General features: G+C 34.0%; 3 protein-coding genes and 1 pseudogene across 5 annotated transcripts; 1 reads left to right on the top strand and 3 right to left on the bottom strand.

Moving 5' to 3' along the window:
• Window positions 1-1,407: 1,407 nt before the first annotated feature.
• LOC104746781 (uncharacterized) lies at window positions 1,408-3,879 on the top strand. 2 transcript variants are annotated; one of them, XM_010468304.3, is made up of 6 exons: window positions 1,408-2,016; window positions 2,090-2,258; window positions 2,578-2,754; window positions 2,845-2,928; window positions 3,031-3,112; window positions 3,204-3,879. In XM_010468304.3, exons 1-6 carry the CDS (start codon window positions 1,676-1,678, stop codon window positions 3,629-3,631), a joined length of 1,281 nt encoding a protein of 426 aa, XP_010466606.1. In that variant the 5' UTR covers window positions 1,408-1,675; the 3' UTR covers window positions 3,632-3,879. The 2 variants fall into 2 exon arrangements, with proteins under 2 accessions (XP_010466606.1, XP_087342786.1); XM_087486660.1 differs by having other exon boundaries at window positions 1,482-2,016; window positions 2,582-2,754.
• LOC104746782 (CRM-domain containing factor CFM3A, chloroplastic/mitochondrial-like) lies at window positions 3,849-7,841 on the bottom strand (annotated as a pseudogene). Its single transcript, XR_015581266.1, has 9 exons — window positions 6,663-7,841; window positions 6,089-6,557; window positions 5,878-6,008; window positions 5,372-5,728; window positions 5,106-5,262; window positions 4,727-5,019; window positions 4,585-4,644; window positions 4,360-4,451; window positions 3,849-4,230 (listed from the first exon to the last, which is right to left on the bottom strand). The product of XR_015581266.1 is annotated as a CRM-domain containing factor CFM3A, chloroplastic/mitochondrial-like (transcript).
• Window positions 7,842-8,416: 575 nt separating this feature from the next.
• LOC104746780 (putative E3 ubiquitin protein ligase DRIPH) lies at window positions 8,417-11,314 on the bottom strand. Its single transcript, XM_010468303.3, has 7 exons — window positions 10,978-11,314; window positions 10,395-10,497; window positions 9,841-10,225; window positions 9,270-9,730; window positions 9,119-9,169; window positions 8,941-9,019; window positions 8,417-8,862 (listed from the first exon to the last, which is right to left on the bottom strand). The coding sequence occupies exons 1-7, from the start codon at window positions 11,084-11,086 to the stop codon at window positions 8,656-8,658; spliced, it is 1,395 nt and encodes a 464-aa protein (XP_010466605.2). The 5' UTR covers window positions 11,087-11,314; the 3' UTR covers window positions 8,417-8,655.
• Window positions 11,315-16,418: 5,104 nt separating this feature from the next.
• Window positions 16,419-18,439, bottom strand: LOC104746779 (auxin-responsive protein IAA7). Its single transcript, XM_010468302.3, has 5 exons — window positions 18,052-18,439; window positions 17,351-17,601; window positions 16,959-17,094; window positions 16,578-16,639; window positions 16,419-16,490 (listed from the first exon to the last, which is right to left on the bottom strand). Exons 1-5 carry the CDS (start codon window positions 18,435-18,437, stop codon window positions 16,450-16,452), a joined length of 876 nt encoding a protein of 291 aa, XP_010466604.2. The 5' UTR covers window positions 18,438-18,439; the 3' UTR covers window positions 16,419-16,449.
• Window positions 18,440-19,869: the final 1,430 nt, after the last annotated feature.

Genomic DNA, 19,869 nt, shown 5'->3' with positions numbered 1-19,869 from the left:
TTCTACTATATTTAACTTTATAATATAACATTATGGATAGTAATGCAAAACATTTAAAAATCTTTGAACGTAGATCAGTTCCACATTCATAATTATTAGTTTTATTAATATCTATTTTCTTATGATAATTGAGATCACTATCAATTACTTCAAATTGATGAATGTCATTTTTGCAACTCAACTCATAGAAGTCACTTTACAAAATATGTACAAGAGATCTCAAATTATTACTATTTTTCTTGGATATTATTTGTCTAAAACCAAGATTGTAGAATTGACAGTCGAGTTTTAGTAACATTAAAGTCATCAATCAATAAATTATCTTATATATCTAAACAGTTTTGTTTAACAAAATATTCATGTATTGAAAAAAACGGTAAGCTAATATTTTGAATAAATTATTATTTAAACTACAATACCGATGTATAACAAAACGAACCAATACATATAATCAATATATGTGCCTTAAAATATTACACAAATCTAAACAAACAACAAAACCGAATCACAAATGAGATCACAAAAACTTTAACTATCAATATTCTAATTTTGTGTGAGAACTAAATTACGAATGTAATCATAAAACTCAAACAAACAAATTATGAAAACTTTTTTCACTATATATTATATATAAAGTGTTATTGATTATGAATTTCATATTTTTGCGAGTATTTATAAATGATATTTTTACTTATTCTTGAACAAGTAAATCAATCAAATGACTAAATTTTGAATAAAATTATAATGTTAGCAAATGTTATTACTTAATTTTGAATAAAACTAACCAAAATTACTTAAGTCATCAATAAGATTGTGAGTTACTTTACTTAAGTTTGGTTAGTTTTATTGATGAGTAAAGACAACTGTTAAGAGAGAGGGTGAATTATGAAAGTAGTGGGTAATAAATTTTAGAAACTTACATACTGTTTCAAAGATTGGTATTTTGTAATTTTTCCATGTTCCACAAAAATTGATTTTCCATGTTCCACAAAATTTGATTTTCTAAAATTTTTAGTTAATTAATATTAAGTTTTTGTAAACTTTAAGAAATAAGCATTAATAAAATTTGAATTATTATTAGTCTATATTATATAATACTTTAGTGAAAAATAATAATGTATTTAAAGTCAATAATAATTGTTTTGTAATTTGTGTAAAAACCTTAAGACATTATTCTTTTAGAAATAGAAGGAGTAACTTTATGATTTTTTTATTTGTAAAAAGTAAAAACACCAACTCGTGTTTTAAAAAGGGAAAAGTAAAAGAAAATTTTTTTTTTTTGGAAGAAAATGCCATGTGGCTAATATTTGTTGGTCAAGTGAATTATGTTTTATAGATAAAGGATACTTGTAATCTTATCCACAACAAACAACAAATGCGGCTAAAAGCGTGAGATTTTTTTGGTTTAACGATCAAAAGCCACGTCATCACCACTGTGCTGTTCCTATCATAACACCGCGCCAATGTCTTTTCTTTTCGGTACAGCAAATATACCAAACTTAATTAATTTTATTTATTTTCAATAATTTAATAATTTCACTACTGAAACTCTTATCTTCTTTGATTCTCTCTTTTTGGATTGCTTCCTTTTCCAATGTCGCTTAGATTCTCCAGTGAAACAACAGAGCCCAATCTGAAAATTATATCTTAGTGCAGATTCGTTTCTAGTTTTGTCATGGATTTATTCAAGAAACCTACATTCGTCGACGTTTTGCTATGTGCAGTTCCGATTTGGGTTGCCGTTATGATTGGGGTTTTGATTGGTTGGTCTTGGCGTCCTAGGTGGACTGGATTGGTTTATTTAGGGTTTCGTTCTAAGCTTCGGTTTCTATGTACTGCTCCTCCTCCTGGATTTGGTGCTCGTCGTCTTTGGCTTGCTTTCACCGCTCTCTCTGTTTTTTCCATTTTCCGTACTCTTTGGTTAAGTCTCGGTTCGAGTTCCAAGAACTCGACGGTTATTAGTGGTTCAGCTCCGTCTTCTAAACCGGTTGATGAAGAAGAAGAAGCATTTTCACGGTTAGTCTGACGAAAGAATCAATATGTTTTGGCTCTGTTACTATTAGTGATTTTTTATTGTTCTTTTGCACAGAGGGAGTGATAAAGGTACAGAGAAAGAGGAAGGTGTTGTTGTGACAGAGAAGGATCTAGAGCATTTGTTGCAACTGCTTGAAGCTCGAAATGCTAATTTTGAGTGGCAATCTATGATGGATAAGTCTACTCCTAATATGAGTTACCAAGCTTGGCGTCATGATCCTGCGGTAATCTTAGTTTTAAAGACTCTTTGCTTTTATATCTGTTAGTGGACAGTTTTGTTCAGATTTTGTAATCAGAAATCTAGTTAGTATGATTTGAATCTTAATTAGAGTCAGAATCCAGTTGCATTGGTTCCATCGAAAAGGTTTTTTGTATGGCTTAGGGTATGATGTTTGGGGCAAGTTTCTGCATTTACTTCTCTGATGCATTAAGCTTGTAGCACATTTTACCTGGAACTTGTTTTTGAGACAGCACTTGGAAAAAGATTCTATGACATCAATGAGATTTAGTTCCTGAAAGGCTGTTGTTATGTTGTTTTGTCAGGCAGGTCCTGTTGTTTATCGTAGTCGAACTGTGTTTGAGGATGCAACGCCAGATATTGTTAGGGATTTCTTCTGGGATGATGAGTTTCGACCTAAATGGGATCCTATGCTTGCTTACTTCAAAACTTTGGAGGAAGATCCTAAGACAGGAACTACCATTGCTCGTTGGATTAAAAAGGTATATTTGTGCTTTTCTTCCTTTTTGATATTTGTATCCCTCTTTATATCTTCTTCTTGATGAACATGTTCCCATTTCTTTTGTTTGCAGTTCCCATTTTTCTGTAGTGACCGGGAATACATCATTGGCAGGAGGATATGGGAATCTGGGAAAAAATATTATGCTGTGACAAAGGTATGATTTTGCTTTTGCTTTGGCATGGATCAAAATATCTCTACTAGTTTGGAATAGTAAAACGCTCGTCTGATATACTGTTTTGGTATTGAATGTTTGTAGGGAGTACCGTATTCAGCTCTACCAAAGCGTGATAAGCCGAGGCGAGTCGAGCTTTATTTCTCAAGTTGGATTATCAAAGCAGGTATGTCCACTTAAGTTTGCTTGACAGCTTTCTAATTTCCTTTACCAGATTGTGTCATGTCTGAAACTAAGCGAGATACCCAAAAATGCAGTTGAATCCAGAAAAGGGGATGGACAATTATCAGCTTGTGAAGTTTCTCTTGTCCACTATGAAGACATGGGAATCCCAAAAGATGTAGCAAAGTTAGGAGTCCGTCATGGCATGTGGGGAGCCGTAAAGAAGCTAAACTCCGGCTTAAGGGCTTACCAAACTGCTCGAAAACCAGGGACGTCTCTCTCACGGAGTGCGCAGATGGCCAGTGTCACCACAAAACTGAACATAGTTTTGGTGGAAACATCTGGAGCAGAGGAAGAAGAGAGAGGACGAGCCGTGGAGAATGCAAGGAAACAAAAGGATCAGTTCGGTGTAGATTGGAAATGGATCGTTGTAGGAGGAGTGGCTTTGGCTTGTGGGCTTCATTCTAGTGCTATAGGCAAGGCATTAATGATTGGAGCTGGACAGAGACTAGCTCGTAGGTGAGATCTTTTGCCTGAGGGAGTCATAATCTTATATGTTTCTGGAGAATTCTTAGACCAATTCTTAGAAACGCAATATGGATTGTGTTGTCTTGTAACTTCATTGAGAAGAGCATAGTGGTCGTAGAGGTGAACCATGCAGAGTAGTTTTGAATTAAGTGCTAAAATTTGGTCCAATGTGTCTTGTAATACAGTTGAAGACTCTGAAGCTTATTGGACTGTTTTAGGTAAAAGACAAAATCTTGCTTTCAATTTTATTTCCATGGAGGTGTATAAGATCCATTTTACAATTTTACTAATCATAATGCCACAGCTCCTAAAAGCTTAATGCTAAAGTTACAACGCTCATTCCATTGTTCTTACGCTTATCTTCAGTTAGCTCTGATGCTGCAAACGAACTTTGTTGCTCGGCAGATCTTTTGATTTTGTATGACGATCCTCTGCGTCAAGTACAGCAGAATCATCACCAAATCCGGTTTCTGATTCATTTGAATCCCAATCTTCATCATCAGTATCAGATAGTTCCCCTTCTGCTACATTCTCACCATCTTCTCCTTCTGCATAAGTCTCTGAAAATGCATCGACATCATCATCTTCTTCTTCCTACAGAGTAGTACCAAGCCATATGAGACCTTAAACACAGATTCTTTTTTTTTTTTTTTTGGGCAAAAAACACAGATTCTATGATGACTGAAATCCATAAAAAAAAACAGAGTGATTCTAGGTATTTACGTCTGTCTCCTCGTCGCTAGAAGCACATAAGCCATATCAAGCTTGTTGTATAACTCTTCATCACCCTTGTCTGTTACCTTCTCCATTTGTTCCTAATGGAATGATTGCATATTCTCAAGTTAGTCTACCATTGCCGAACAAACTACATTCTGTGGTTAGTCACTGAATACATGATACACAGCATAATTAGACAAAAGCCAACGTAAAATGAGTCAGATCCATTACAATTTCAGCTCTCAGCTGTTCTGCTTTCGCCTGCATCGTAGAAATGTGCTTTAGAAGACCCTGTTGAATGCAAACAGAAAACGAATCAGCTAATGAGTTCCCAAACAAGAAAGCAAATGATGATTTTATTATATCAGCAAACCTCGCGTCTTTGGATCTCAATGGAACGCGCTAAAGCCTTCCTCTTTGTCAAAAGATTTTCCGGCCTCAACATGGTAGGACGCTTATAGTCTTTCCCTCTGTACACGACAATGGCATATCCTTTGGTGACCTTGTCAATAGAAACCAGGATACCACCACTCTCGGCTTCAAGGGCTAACGCCACTTTCTTTACACCGTCAAAAGTTTTAGCCTTCACAATAATTTTGACCAGCTCTCTGTATTTCCAGTGCAAGTGCATGTTCTCCACTGTACCATCAAACACACCTCGCCTACCTGGAGCAACATTTCAGGCTTCTTTTACGAGTCCGAACATTTATAGAATAGACTCGACTACACTCATCTGTTGTTGATAAATTTACCTAGAAGTAAGAAAGCTTTCATTTTTAAACCAAGCTTGCGGAACATAAATCTCTCTTCATCAGTTATGCTTTCTGGGTCTTCTCTTTGCTCTGCAGGCATAAGACACGCTTCCACCTTAGCCAAACCACGTTCAGCTTTCAACAGCTTTCTCTCAGCCTAAAGCAGAAGAGGCAATCCAATTAATTTAGAGAACTTTTTAACACATGGTTTGACAACCTAACTCACAGGTAGGATCAAAGAAACAAGAGACAAGTCAAGAGCTCACAAAATCAAGTTTCCTCTCAAGCTTCCTGACAAGATTTTCATGCCTCAATATCTCAACCTCTTGTTTCACTTCGTCTGAATGATCGTCATCATCCAGATTCTTCCCCCACTTACCAGTCGCATCAAGAGTTTCACCAAGAGTACCAGCAGAAACAAGTTTATTAGCAGGTTCAATACTTGGGACAATCAGAGCCGATGAACCTCTTAAACGTGCCTGTTCTTCTTCGTCTTGCAAAGTCCTTGCTAATCTCTCCTGCTCCACCAGAGCGTCAGCTACTTCTCGTGACAAAAAGTTCTTTCCTCTGTAGAAAACCAAGAAGTCTTTGTTCCTAGATAGCATTATACCTCCAGTCAATTTCTGCAGTTACTTACCAAAAACATGATATCAAATATTCAGCTACAAATCCATATAAATGGCAAATGGAGCAGAAATGTATACACAGAACAAGAGATGCTTAAAACTAAAAGTGGACGAAATATCATAGATCATGACAGGGTCCTTATTACCTTGAGATCTTCAGCCATTCTCTCACTGGTAGTCGATTGCACACCACGTTTAATAGCAATCTTTGCTAGCATACTCTTTTCCCATAACCTGACCATTGCTGTCGCCAAGCCTTGGAGTTGCCTACTTCTACCTGAAAATCAAAAGAAACTCCTACTCCTCAAAGACTCTATCAGACTCCCAAAGAGTATAAAAAAATTAGAAATCTCATACCTAAAGCAAAGTGGGGAGGAAGAGATCTGGCAAGTCTTCTCAAAGCTGTTGCCTCTTTTGGTCCCAGAGATGATCTTACCCCATAAGGAAGTATCCTGAAAGGCGGTTCATAACCAGGAATGGCGCCTGGAAGCAAATCAGCATCTACAGGTAATGGATTATCTCCCGGCCAGTCCATGAACCTAGGACCAAGACCATCTAACAGTTCATCAATTTCATCTTCATATTCTACTTCTCGTTGAGATGTCTGGTCTTTCTTTTCCACACTAGTTGTCTCCTGCTCTATTTGAGGAACATGAACTTTTTCATCACTATTATCCACCATAGTTGTAGTTTCAGGTAAGGAAAAAGGTGGCGTCTCCTCTCTTCTCTGCTTGTTCCATTTTCCTGATGGAAGCTCATAACTGACACCTCTGTACAAAGAGATCGAAGTCCCTGACCTCCAAATCACTAAACCACCAGTTTTTTTCTGTCATAGAGAGAAAAAGAAAAGTACATTTTAACAACTACCTTAGACTTAAAACAAGCCTTATGCAACCAAACACGGTTATTGGGGGCGTCATAAGAAGCAAACCTCTAATATGTCATGCATTTTTCTCATGTTAAGCGCACTTGCTCCTTCAATCTTCAATCTCACAATCTCTACGCTTTTCCACTTCTCCTTAATTGCATCCACTGCCACCTGAGTCACACCTGCACCCCGAATCCTCATCTTGCTCGCTGTTCGAAACGTCAGATTCCTCAACCTCCTTACCTCTGATTCCGGAAGTGTCATTTCCGCCAAAGAGTATCTATTCTCCTTCTTCGCAGTCCACTCTGCTTCCAACTCCTTCTTCTCCTTTGCACTTATCTTCTCCCAAGGAAACCCAACTTCTCCATTACCAAGTAACGATTCCTCAGTGAATCCACCTCTAACATTCGGTAACTTCCCTTCTTCAACAAAGAATATATCCTCCACTGATCCTTTCTCAATCCTTCTCTCTTGTTCAATCTCCTTATTAGGCCCCTCCTTATCATTTTCCATATACCCATACTTTTTCAATTTCTCCACAATCTTCTCCATTGTACTACCATCACCATCTCTACTACTATTATCACCTGACCCAGAAAAGCTCCCTTCTTTACGATAATTTACAACTACTTTAGGGGGTTTAGGTTGATTACGTTTCTGAACCCTATTCCAATTCTCCAACCACACACCATTACCACCATCCCTACTTAAGCTAAATCTCCTCGATGGAGTTTGATCATTTCTCGAACTAAAGGCGACACCTTTACAATACCCTAGTGAAATTGATGAACTGTACCTTAAGAAACGGAAGCAGAAGGAGGTTTGAAACGAGTAGACAAACTTCTTCGTGACAGTAGTTGGGTAAAAATGGAGACTTGGTTTCATCGCCATTGATGGGTTTAATCACTAAGCAATGTTTCTGTAATCCAATTCATTAAAAAGTTGAAATTTTGCAATAAAAATGTCAGCTTTACCCGTCACGAAGCTCTGGCTCTGTGTTTTTATTATCCATGGCGGGCAAAAGAAGAGTGGAGAGATAACAGAGTCTAGAGCCTTGTTTGGATACAGATATATCTTTAACCCTAACTAAACCAAAGAAAGCACAAAAACCAGCGCATATTATCACATTTAACTTAAACTAGCTAAAATGAGCTGTTCTTTAAATGTACGAAAACGATACCGTTTTAAACCCTCAAAAGTCACAAGCAAGCAAAATCAAATAAACAAAGGGTTTCCATATTTAGCAAGTCCTTTAGGGCATCTGCAGCGGCGTATATATCAACCGTCCCACATATTAATTTGATTTAATTTAAATCAAAATGTGATATTTATGGTAGAAACGTTCCTTCGTAGGGGACTTTGTCTACTCCGTCCGTCGAGCCACGTGGAAGGCTGTGAAAACAACAAAAACTCAACCTCTTCTCTCTCTTTTCTTTCTCTCTCTTTCCCTTTTTCTGATCTTGAAATTTCCTTCTTTTTTTTAACCGGTGATGATATGTCAGTCGCCGGAGCGATTAACCCCGTAGTTGTTGCACCCACTACTCGCCGCCGTGTCACCGATTCTCTAGACGTAATCTCCGAACGACCCTCGAATCCATCCGATTTCTGCAATACAGTTAACTTACCCGTCGTTGGATCAACGGATTTAGACGGAGGAGGAGATGCGAGTGGCCAAGACTCGTCACCATCTTCCGAGAACTCTTCTTCATCTACTGGATCTCATTACCATCACGATCACCATCACCGATTTTAAATTAAAAATAATATTATTTTTTCCAGGGGACCAATTGTGAAGGACACCAATGCTCATACCATACTTAAGAAATTCTCAAAATAAAATTAAAATAATTGAAGGACCAAATATTGTCCTTCACCGATGCATATGCCCTTAGGTCTCAGCAATGATTAAATAAAGAAAGATACTAAACTTAGCAACTCTTTTTTTTTTTTTTTTTCCATCAACTTATAGCAACTCTTTTAAAAAGGAACTTATTCATGCTTTCTTGCACAAATGAGTTTCGAAAGAAGAAGAGAAAGTTTGATGTTCTGAGAAGAATTATTCAGAGCCAGAGCCAGATCCAGAACCGGAGGCAGAGAACTCAGATTTGAAACTGTAATGAAGAACCATGACGAAATCATCGGCTGAGTCTCCAACCATTGCGCTTTGACGCTCAGGCAATGGAGTTGTTTGGACCCACCAATCAATCACGTTTTGTAGTGTCAGTGACGCAGACAGTGGCTCATGCCCTAGCCATATCTCCACCTACAAAAAGAGGTCAGAATATTAATTAAGCATTAGATAAGAGAGGAGAGAGACAAAGATAGAGAAAATATTAGTTACCTCGTCTTCGTTTTCAAAGACACCACCAATCTTAACCATTAGATACTTCTTGACATTTGAGACAGTCATGTTTCCATTTCTGTGAATATAAAAAACAAATCAATATATACCACACATTCAACCTACACACACATACACAGAAAACGAAATGAGATTATAGTAGAAACTTAGTACTTACTTTACACGTATGTAGGGAGATTTGATATCTGGAAGTAGCATTTCATTGTTTCTGTAAAACGAACAAATCAAAAAGATTCGTAAACGCTTCAAATATAATCAGATTATATCATATATAGGTTAAAGATATGAAAACAAAGAAGAAGCTTTACTGAGTCGTTGAAGCCACTAGTTTAAACCAAACTGGTTTGAAAACTGGATTGTCACGTCCTTCAACTTCCTTTTCCGCTTCCACGGGAATGGCAACTTCTGCTTTACTAACAGCTGCTGGAGGAACCGTCCTCCCATCCTTTCGGGGTCTCAGTCTCGGCCCATAACCATTTCCCACCGGTTGCTTACCCTTTTCCTTCCTTGACCTAGAGCGACCACATCCTTGTTTTCCTCTACCATTGTTCATCACTTTCTGACCAGATACCTCCTCTGTATCCCTGATAAGGATAGTGTTTTGATGATTCTCTTGGACTGGTACTTCCTTTGTTTCCCTATTCACAACACAGTCAACACCATTCGCTAGTTCAACAATCACAGAAGCAGCATCGTTCATGTTTAGTGGCACGACAGTATCGTTGATGTTCGGTATGCAATCTTGAGATCTTGATGCTTCAGCTTCGTCCTGTACATGAATCAATTCAGCCAGTAAACATTAGTTGCAAACAGATACTTAAAAACAAAGATTAAAAAAAAAAAAAAAAAAAAAGAACTATACATAGATTATATACTGACCAGTCCGTTATCTGGTTCGTTGTTGAGATCAAATGGCTGGAGCTTCTTAACATTAGTCTGTTCAGATACCATTCCAGAATCCTTCTTCTTAGGAACTGAAGCTTTCCTTCCACGTTTCTTAAACGTGATTATCGGTTTCTCCGAGCTCGGACAAATAAGACCTAGCACTACATTTCTGTGATTCTCCTCCATAACCACATTGGGTTCCAATGGAGCAGCAGGTGAGAATGGTACTCTAGATGAAGAGTCCAGGGGTGTAGTTAGAGGCTTTTTCTTCTTCTTGGAAGATTTCAAAGAGGTTGCTACAGTTTTAGGTTCTGCCTTTACATCTTTTGTCTTTAGTGGGAAGATTTTTTGCCTCAATTCTATCCACCCGTAATCCTTCCTGCACTCACATAGATAGCTCAAAATCACATAATTGTTATACACCTGTTATCGATTGATGCAGATTCTAAGAAGTAAGCAAGCCAGAATAAGACCAGAACACCAAAGTCACATCTTAAAAATAAATTACATGTATATGATATGAAGAATATGGAAAAAAGAGACTATACCTGAGTTTCTCGAGAGGCAAACCACCAAGATCAACATTGCAGACTGGACAACAAGCTCTCAGTTTCTGTGTTGTTAACTTGTCATGTATGCAGTCCCAGCAAACTGTTGCCACAAATTGTATAAGTCCTAATTACATCTTACTTAAAGCCTCAGATATATATGAAACCATAACAAGCCAAAGAATATACTAATGTACAAAAAGAATCAAAGTTATCAACACTCAAACCAAAATACAACAAAACTATAGACAAACTAGCTTGAAATCACAAAGACATAAACTGAAACTGAACCATCCACTTGTAAAAGTAAACCCTCATCTGCAAAACAGTACTTAGCTTAATCCTAAAACTTACACAGCTATATACATGTTAAAATACAACATAGTAAGGAAGCTAAACAAACCAACACTACTCACCAAATTAAAGATGAACTTAAAAATTGGTATCAAAGTTTCAGAAACAATCTGAAAATATTTCTAACCTACATATGACATAACCAAATCAAATCCAGTCGATATAACCCATAAAATCACACAAAATTCAAGAAAAATAAAAATTAAATCGAAGAGTCATCTATACTGACAGGTGTGGAGGCACTCGATGATGGTGGTGGCACAAACGAAGCGTTTGGTGCAGAGAGGACATGTTAAGCATCGAGCAACGTCCTTCTTCTTCACTCGTACTGTTGGCATCTTCTTCTCTGCCAATCCAAAAAAACTTCTCACAAATCTCCGTTGAGATTTATAACAGATTAGCTATATATATCGTTCACGTAACGCTGCAGCATGGTGCATTTTCTATGAAGAAAAAACAAAACTTTACAGCTGAAATTGGAAGATTGTTGATTTTTTTTTGGATTTTTGTCTCTCAGAGGAAAAAAGATTGTGTAAGAAAGAGAGGTTTCGAGTTTTATGTTTTTTCAATAGGGTTTGTTTTGTGAATGTATATAAAAAGAGAGCTCAAAGTGAAAAAAACAAGATAATCTTAAGTGGCTCAAAAAAAAAAAGATTCTTTTGCCAATGGATTATTTGAGTGATGCATTAGGTTTAATATATACTTCAAAAGCTTATTGTAAAGCAAAGTATAGAGCTATAAATTTGTTCATAAAATAATTTACATTTCAAGCTCTCTAATTTTTTTTTTGCTAACTTATATCCTAATATTTTAGCTTTATTGTAAAGAAATTACATAAATTATTTTTACGTCAGCAATTACGTATTCACCAAATGAAAATTTGGATTTTTTACCACTTTTACTAAAACTAAATTAAATGTGTATCTCGAAATTTTGTAATTTTCTGTGCATGTTTGTTCAATATAGAGAAATATATCCGCATGTATATTACGTGTCAAAAGTTCCAAATCTTTCCAAAAAGTTTTATAAATATTTAAATACATATTAAAAATTTTTTGGACCACAGTAATCTTCTGTATCAAGCCAGCTAATATTTTTAAATTATATATATATATATATATATATATATATTCATTTTTTAAGCTGTCTACTTTTTTATTTTCTTATTTTTGTCAACTTATATTCTAATATATAGCATTGCTAATTTTTAAAGAAATTACATTTTTCTATGTCAGTAATTACGTATTAGCCAAATGATAATTTAGATTTCTTACCACTTTTACTCATTTTTAATTAAATGTGTATCTTTGACCTAAATTCTCTGCATTTTGTAATTTTTCTGTATGTTTTGTTCAAAATAGAGAAAAATATACACATTTTACCGTACGTGTCAAAATTATGAATTTTTCTAAATAGTAATATGTATATATATTTAATTTTTTGGACCATACTAATCTTGTGTATTATGCCAGATAATATAGTTAAATTATATTTTTTTTAAATGATGCTAGCTTTAAAAAATTACCACATATTTTATTTGACAATTAAAGATAAATTTCACTAATTTGTCTTGTGGCTATAAGACCACTGTTTATGATGTAATATAATAATAATTAAAAATATTTCAGGAGGTTTTGGTTTGTTATAATTAGAGCTCAACATGAAAAGTTAAACATCCATAAGTATATATATATATATATATATATATATATGCATGATAATTGCATGATGCATTGGGTTTTATTTATACTCAGAAGCTTACTGCAAATTTATTCAAAATATAGAGTTTTAAATTTGTACATATATTTTTGTATATTTATTATTCAAGCTCTTTAATTTCTATTTATTAATTAACTTGTAGTCCTAATATTTTGCCATAAATATTTTTGTAAGGAAACCACACCTTTGTTTCCATTAGCAATTACGTATTCACCATATGAAAATTGAACATTTTAAAACTTAAATTAAAATTGAAATAAATGTGTATCTCTGACTTAAAATCTCTAAATAGTAAATATTCATCAATTTTTTTATGTATGTTTTTGTTTAATATTGTGAAAATATTTGCAGATAAAATATGTGTCAAAATTTCAAAACTTTCTTATAAATCTATGTATATACATTGAATTTCATCTTGCGTCACACCAAATTTGTGCATTATATATGCTAGATATACCATTAAATTATGTATATATATCTATATATTTATTCTTAAATGATGTTATTTATGTAAATGTTATCCCATATATTATTTGGTGAGTTAGAGAGAACGTTCAAAAATTCTATCGTTACAATTTACAACGAATAGTTTTAGAAAGTCTGAAAAAATTAAGTGTTCTAAGCTAAATTTTGTGTGTGTGTGTGTTTTTTTTTTCAACTGCTAAATATAGTGTTTCTGAATGTATATTATTATATTAGAAGAACAATATCTCTTAGAAAACATTTATAAATCTCCTTTATGAAGTTATTGATTAGATATTCATAAATTTTACATTAGCCTTGTCTAAATTCACATTAATTGGTATATAAAGAAAAACTACGTGAAAATATTTCTTAATCCTTTTTGTGAAGTGTTTTGATTAGATGTCATGCAAGTCTAAAATCTAATCTATTGTACTTCCTTTGTCTCTAATAAATTGATGATTTAGAAAAAAATTGTGTTCCTAAAAGATTGATTTTGTAGATTAAAAATTTTAAATAAGTTTTCTACTATATACTTTTTCCATGTGGCATATTATTTAGTGGTTTATATTTTCTCTTTCTACCAGAAAATAATTATAAACTAGTTTAGAAATAAAAAGTTTAACTTTTCTTAATATGTATGAAAATGTTAAAACATCAAATCTATTAGAGAGAGAGGGAGTACAACGTACTAAATATTTCCTTGTAGATTTTTAAAAAAATAATAATAATAAAAAACAATTTTCTTATTTTAATATTTTGTGGCGTTTTTTTATTAACATTAGTTTTATTTTCGTAGGAGTAAAAATACTAGAAAGACCATGATTTTGGGTCTTCACGGAAAGTGGTCTTCACGGAAAGAGAAAGTATTGAACGATCCTCTGAAAGATATCAATCTAGGCTTTTCCATTAAATGGGCTCATGAGGCTTTTTGTACAAGTTTGCAATTTGTAAAGTGTAATGTACCAAATTTTGAATTACAACATGGCCACTCTAAACTCTAAAGTCTCTTAAGAGAACATCTAATGTGATTGTTACTATGCTGCTTATCTTGAACTCAACAACTTTAGAGTCATGGAGAAATGCATGCAAGTAAAGAGTCCCAAAATCATCGTTTAAATTTTCTCACCCATTTGTTTTTTTAGTCTTGTAGAAATATGTGGTTTTAATTAAGTAAACAAATCGGCATGCTATTGTAGTTTCCTAAATGCTTTTTCAAAACTTAACACGCGTATATCTCCATGTCATTTGAATATTTATTGTTTGTGTTGTTTGGATCTTTTTTTTTTTTCTATATTATACATTTGCATTCAACATTGTTTTGGATATTAAATTAATAAGATACTAGTATAGCTCTATATTAAATTTATTAGATTTGAGTTTTTAACCTAGAATTTGCAAACGCATGCATGCATGGCCCTAGACACTTTAGCAATTTTTCGTCACTTGGCTAATTTTAAAAGAAATTAAAGTTCTATCGTTGCATCAGATCCAAGAAAAAAGTTTGGGTATTGCAATCATCAAAACTCATGAATTTCGTATTTAGTGATCCCATGGCACTCATTATTTTGTTTACATATATAGCTAGAATTTAAAATAGATTTATGTGATCGAGCTTGGTACTACCAATAAACCTTACCCTTAAACTCTACATTACTCGACTTCATTTGTAATATGCCTGAATTTTCAATGGACCTGGCCTAGCTGAATTAATATATGGCTCTAAGCTTATAATTCCAAATCAAAATTTATGATAGGAGTAGTATAGTTACTATACATAAGAAGAATTAAATTGTCATATATTGTTGGTGTATAAAAATTACTTAATTAGGACCCATAAGATTGCGCATTGCTTTTTTTTTTTTTGGGGTTCAAAGTCATTATCATATTGCACGTTTGACCTTGGTTTGGTTATTTTTTCCGATAAAATGATCGGGCATATACTATATCTATATTTATGCGAGTATAATGAAATTTTGAATATGACACAAACATTGAGACAAATTATAAAATAGGATGAAACTTTCTTCTCGTGATCGGGAAAATAGGGTACAAATTACAATAACATAATGGCCATATGAATTAAAAGACCCATGAACATCCACATGCTCTTGTTCCCTCTCATGGGCCCTGAATTTAATAAATTCCTCCCACAAAATTAGAGCGCAAAAAGAGGTCAAATTATACTATTTGGAACTAATTGGAAGCATCAACGACTTACATAATTTAGATGAGATTATTAAAGTAGTCTATAATATGAATGATTTATCAACCAATAAGAACCATAATAACTCGTAAGTCAACAAATTGTAAATATGAACGAAAATATTCGAATATTAAAACTGTTGGACTAAGTTTATATCCTCTTGTGGGAGTGTATAATAAATTAATTATACAAAAAGTTGTTATAATTAATGAATATCTTTTACATGGATTGAAACTAAGAAAACAAAATATTTTTGGAGAGATGGCTTAATTAATCTTGTAAATCTGCCACACATGTATAATCATCAGTTAGTTTATAATATGACAGATTACGGACCACATGTCCGAAAAAATTAGGATTTCAATTTATGACGAAATGACAACAAACCAACTTTAATTTCTACTTTTTGTTTGTGGATATGTTGATTGATTAAAGAATTCGAGTAAGTGTCAATACGTAGTTGGATTCTTAAAACCAAACTAACACTTCTCATGTTAACAATAAGTTTACCAATACTACGGATATGTGTAACATTTAAACCAAAAAAAAAAGTAATACGAGTATGTGACTTGTTAGTCTTGTTTAATACAATATTGTAATTAGTAGGCTTGAAAGAACAATGTATCCACATATCTCCCGTTACATTTTTTGCGACTACCTCCAATACCAGACAGTCATTTTACACGTACGGTTAGTTAACATTGCAAACTATAAATTCAATAATTGCTACACACACACACACACACACACACACACAAATCATCTCCACTATAGCTTTCGCATCAAAAATTCATTGCAAATTTGTCACAAATATTATGATGAATCACAGCAGATTTAACATATTGATAATCAAGTTTTATTTTTAGAAAGAACGAAATAAAAGCTAAGATATCATTAACATAACAAGTAATTATTCATTTTGCGAAAAAAAACTATAATAACCCACACAAGAAACGACAAGAAGCATAGTAGGGATCAAAACACATGTACATGTACATACACATAATTTATATATGCATATATATCAAGTTGTGATTGATCATCAAACCGACAGACACATGTTGGGCAATAAATATGACACAAACACAGAGATTTTGAAGTTTCCTCTCTTTTGGTCACATTACAAATTTGTCCACATCTTACTGGTAAAAAAATACTATTGCCCTATATACCCATCAAGTATTTAAAATTACAACACACATATATATAGGAGAAAACCACATAAAATCATATAAAAAATACATATAAAATCAAGAACCCGTCATATTGTTGATCATTGATAGTTCTTTTTTTTTTTTTTTTTTTTTTTTGACTTTAAGATCTGTTCTTGCAGTACTTCTCCATTGCTCTCGGAGCTATACCAAAGCCAAGATAACATAATTAACATTTATTTAAACAGAAAGGAAAAAAATGAAATAAAAATTAAAGAGTTAGGAATGCACCAAGTCCAATTGCTTCAGATCCCTTCATAATGCGCAAACGTTTGCAAGACTCGACAAACATTCTGAAATAGATATTCAAGTTTACGGTTAGAACATTAGTATAGGAGTCGTTAACATTAAAAGCTTATTCTATAGGTTTTAAGCAATAAGTGGTGAGAAGAAGTTGTTGTGCCAGCTACGAATGAGCTCTAAACTTATTGATACTATTGTATAATTTGAAAGATCCTCTTGTCTCTAGCCAACCAATGCATGGTTGTACTTATTTATCAAACATGGATGTTGAGTATCTTTGGCTGTGTCTCTACCAATTTAGGAAATGTGGTTAATGAGTCAAGTTATAAGTTAAAAAATATGGAACGTTAGTGATTAAGTTTGACTCACTCCCATGGGACATCGCCGACGAGCATCCAATCACCATCTTTGTCCTCGTAGCTTGGAACATACTCAGAACTATTGAGGAGATTCATAAGCTTGCTCTCGTTCATGAAATCTATCATTCCTTGTGCTCCATAGTTTCCTTGAAATTATTCAAGACATTCAAAAATCATATAAATTTATGTGCTTATAATGTCATTATTCGTATATACTACATAGTTAAGTCGTACACATTTAGCTTGATTACATCTTGTTCATATGTATAAGATGCGAATGTGTCGTTCTATCTTGGTCAGCGTCATGAGTTTGTATATATGAATAGATATAGTAAATAATATATTTGTTATATACCAATTTAGTTTTTCCATACTTTTCGATATGAAATTTCTAACACGTACCCATAGTGAAGGAACTGAACATTTTGGCCAAGGCATCAGAGAGATCCTGGTAGCTTTTGTACATCTTGAGGTCAACTTTCCTGAGATATGGAGCACCGTCCATGGACACCTTCACCAAGCCGGCTCCAGCCGCTCCTCCACTGCCGCTGCCGGCCTTCTCGCTGCTGGCCTCTTCCGTGCCGCTGGCTTTCTGCTGCGTCATTATGTTCTTCCTGTAGTTCCTCACAGGTGGCCATCCCACCACTTGTGCTCTACAGACAACAACATTATTTATAAATGTGTAAATCAACCGATGTAATTATTAGTTACCTTGCATTATGGACCATATTGGCTTGATTGTAACATGTATTATTTCATGTTTGCTTGTACGCATGTATATATTGGTGTTTAAGCATCAACCACACTTTAATTATTATTATATTATATTCTTGGTATAATATTGTTAGAAAACAAATTTATATCAAAGTTTTACATATAGTTTAACCCCAAACAAAAAAGGATTATGCATATGGAAAGTATATATGTAATATTTAACATTCAAGAATTTGTATTTTGTTCGTATGTTTATAGTTTGCCCCTCACAATATTTGTAATTTTGGAGGAGATATAACTATATGTTTTATACATGTGTGGATCAAATTGTTGATACGTAGTCCAAGAAAAAATAAATATATAAATAAACATGTATATATGTAACTTACTTAGCAGGGGGCTTGGCAGGGTCTTTAAGGAGAGTCTTCTCCTTGGTAGATGCGGCGACGTTGTTTAGATCAACGGAGCCTTCTTTGTTAGATTGAAGATTGAGCATGAGATCAACGGTCTCGGAGAAGCCTCTCTTGCTTCCCACCGCCGATTTTGCAGGACTCTCAACGGCTTCAGCGCCACCGGGGAGGCCGAGACAGAGCTCCGTCGCCTTGAGGTTCATAAGTTGTCCGATCATATTAATTACTTGTAGTGGATTAGAAATGTATTGTTTCTCTCTCTGAAGAGGTAAGAGGGAAGAAGAAAGGAGAGGGAAGGGGCAATAATAATATAAGGGAGAGAGGATGGTGGTGGGGTGTATGTATTCGTGTAATTGCATGTGCATGTCCTTTGCTCTTTTTTCTTTCTTCATATGTGGGGTTTATGACACGTGGGCTTGATTAGATATTAGTTAATCACTTATTCTCTGTTACTACAAATTTAAGTTAAGATAATTTTGTTTAGTTAATCATCCAGCTAGAAAGTTTTTGATTAGTGACCGGGAAATTATGTTTTAATTATGAGGAAGGTCACATATTGATCAGGATCTATTGTGTATAGATTTTAGTAGGATGTAGGATAACAGAAATATGGCACATATAAGACTTACTACTTTGAAGAAATTAAAGAGATGTGAAGAAATATGGAGAGATACATGTATCTCACATCTTACCAAAATTTATGTACAGTGTGCTTTTTCGTATCAACTATTCGACGAATCCAATATGGGGTCACTGACTTAGTTACATATTTTTCTTAATGACTTAATAGCATTAAATAAAAAATAGTGTTTTGTTCAAGTGTGTTCAGCATTTTCACTTTGAAAATACACGAAACTACAATACTATATATCATTCTGTGTAAGTTTAGTGTTTTCGCATTTGTAGTATCAGTCCACTTTAGTTTTCAAAAACATCCTCCTATCACTAATACTAGCAGAGAAAATATAAAGCTAGCTAGCTTGAGCACATATAACTGTAGCTAGGTAGTTTATAATACTACCAGCTACTATATAAAGTATGAAACGAATTCAGATTGTTTGTAAAAGAAGAAAAGAATAAGTTCTCTCAACGTGTCTATGTATGAGTTGTATTAATTACTCCTTTGTGAGATTTGTTAATAGCCTATTTGTTACATATTGTCTCCTCTGGTCAACTGTTCATCGCATACAAAGCAAGTGGAATTGGGCGGTGAAATTCCGTTAATCAAATTGGTCAACATTATAATTAGTTTGTGTCGAGCAATACCAGTCATATATATTAATTTAATTGCATATGGTCTCCCGTTTTTTCTGTACCATCTTGGTTATTAAATGTGTCTTAGTTAAACGTAATGAATAGATAATACAGGCTACTACTAAACAAATGGAAAAAAAATAAAAAAATAATAATAATAATAACAGACTCATAATAAAAGAGTAGACATTTGTGGTATATAAACGGAGAATCTATTTGTTGGTCTAGGTTCATGTTCTAAGTGAGGACACTGAGTGAAGAGTAACTTCAATCTTCTTCTTCCCAACACACAAAAAAAAATGAATTCAAGGGCCATTTGCATCATGGCTGACGAGAAGTGAGGATAGTTCTTGGGAGTTGGGAGAAGCTCGATGAAAATCTATCTTACAGCATTTAGAGTTACACGTGAGCATAAACATATTATAGAAACTTAGATTTTGAAAGCGGAATAGATAGTCTTGCCTCATTAGACTATGAATCATCCCTACACTGGAACCTTCCCCGACCCGGCTTTAATCGCATTATTTCAAGGTCAATTTGTTT

This window comes from Camelina sativa, chromosome 15 (assembly GCF_030686135.1).
Source record: "Camelina sativa cultivar CO46 ecotype springtype chromosome 15, ASM3068613v1".
NCBI lineage: Eukaryota > Viridiplantae > Streptophyta > Magnoliopsida > Brassicales > Brassicaceae > Camelina > Camelina sativa.
Note: the sequence above shows the minus strand (reverse complement) of the source record. Positions and strands in the feature narration are given on the sequence as shown.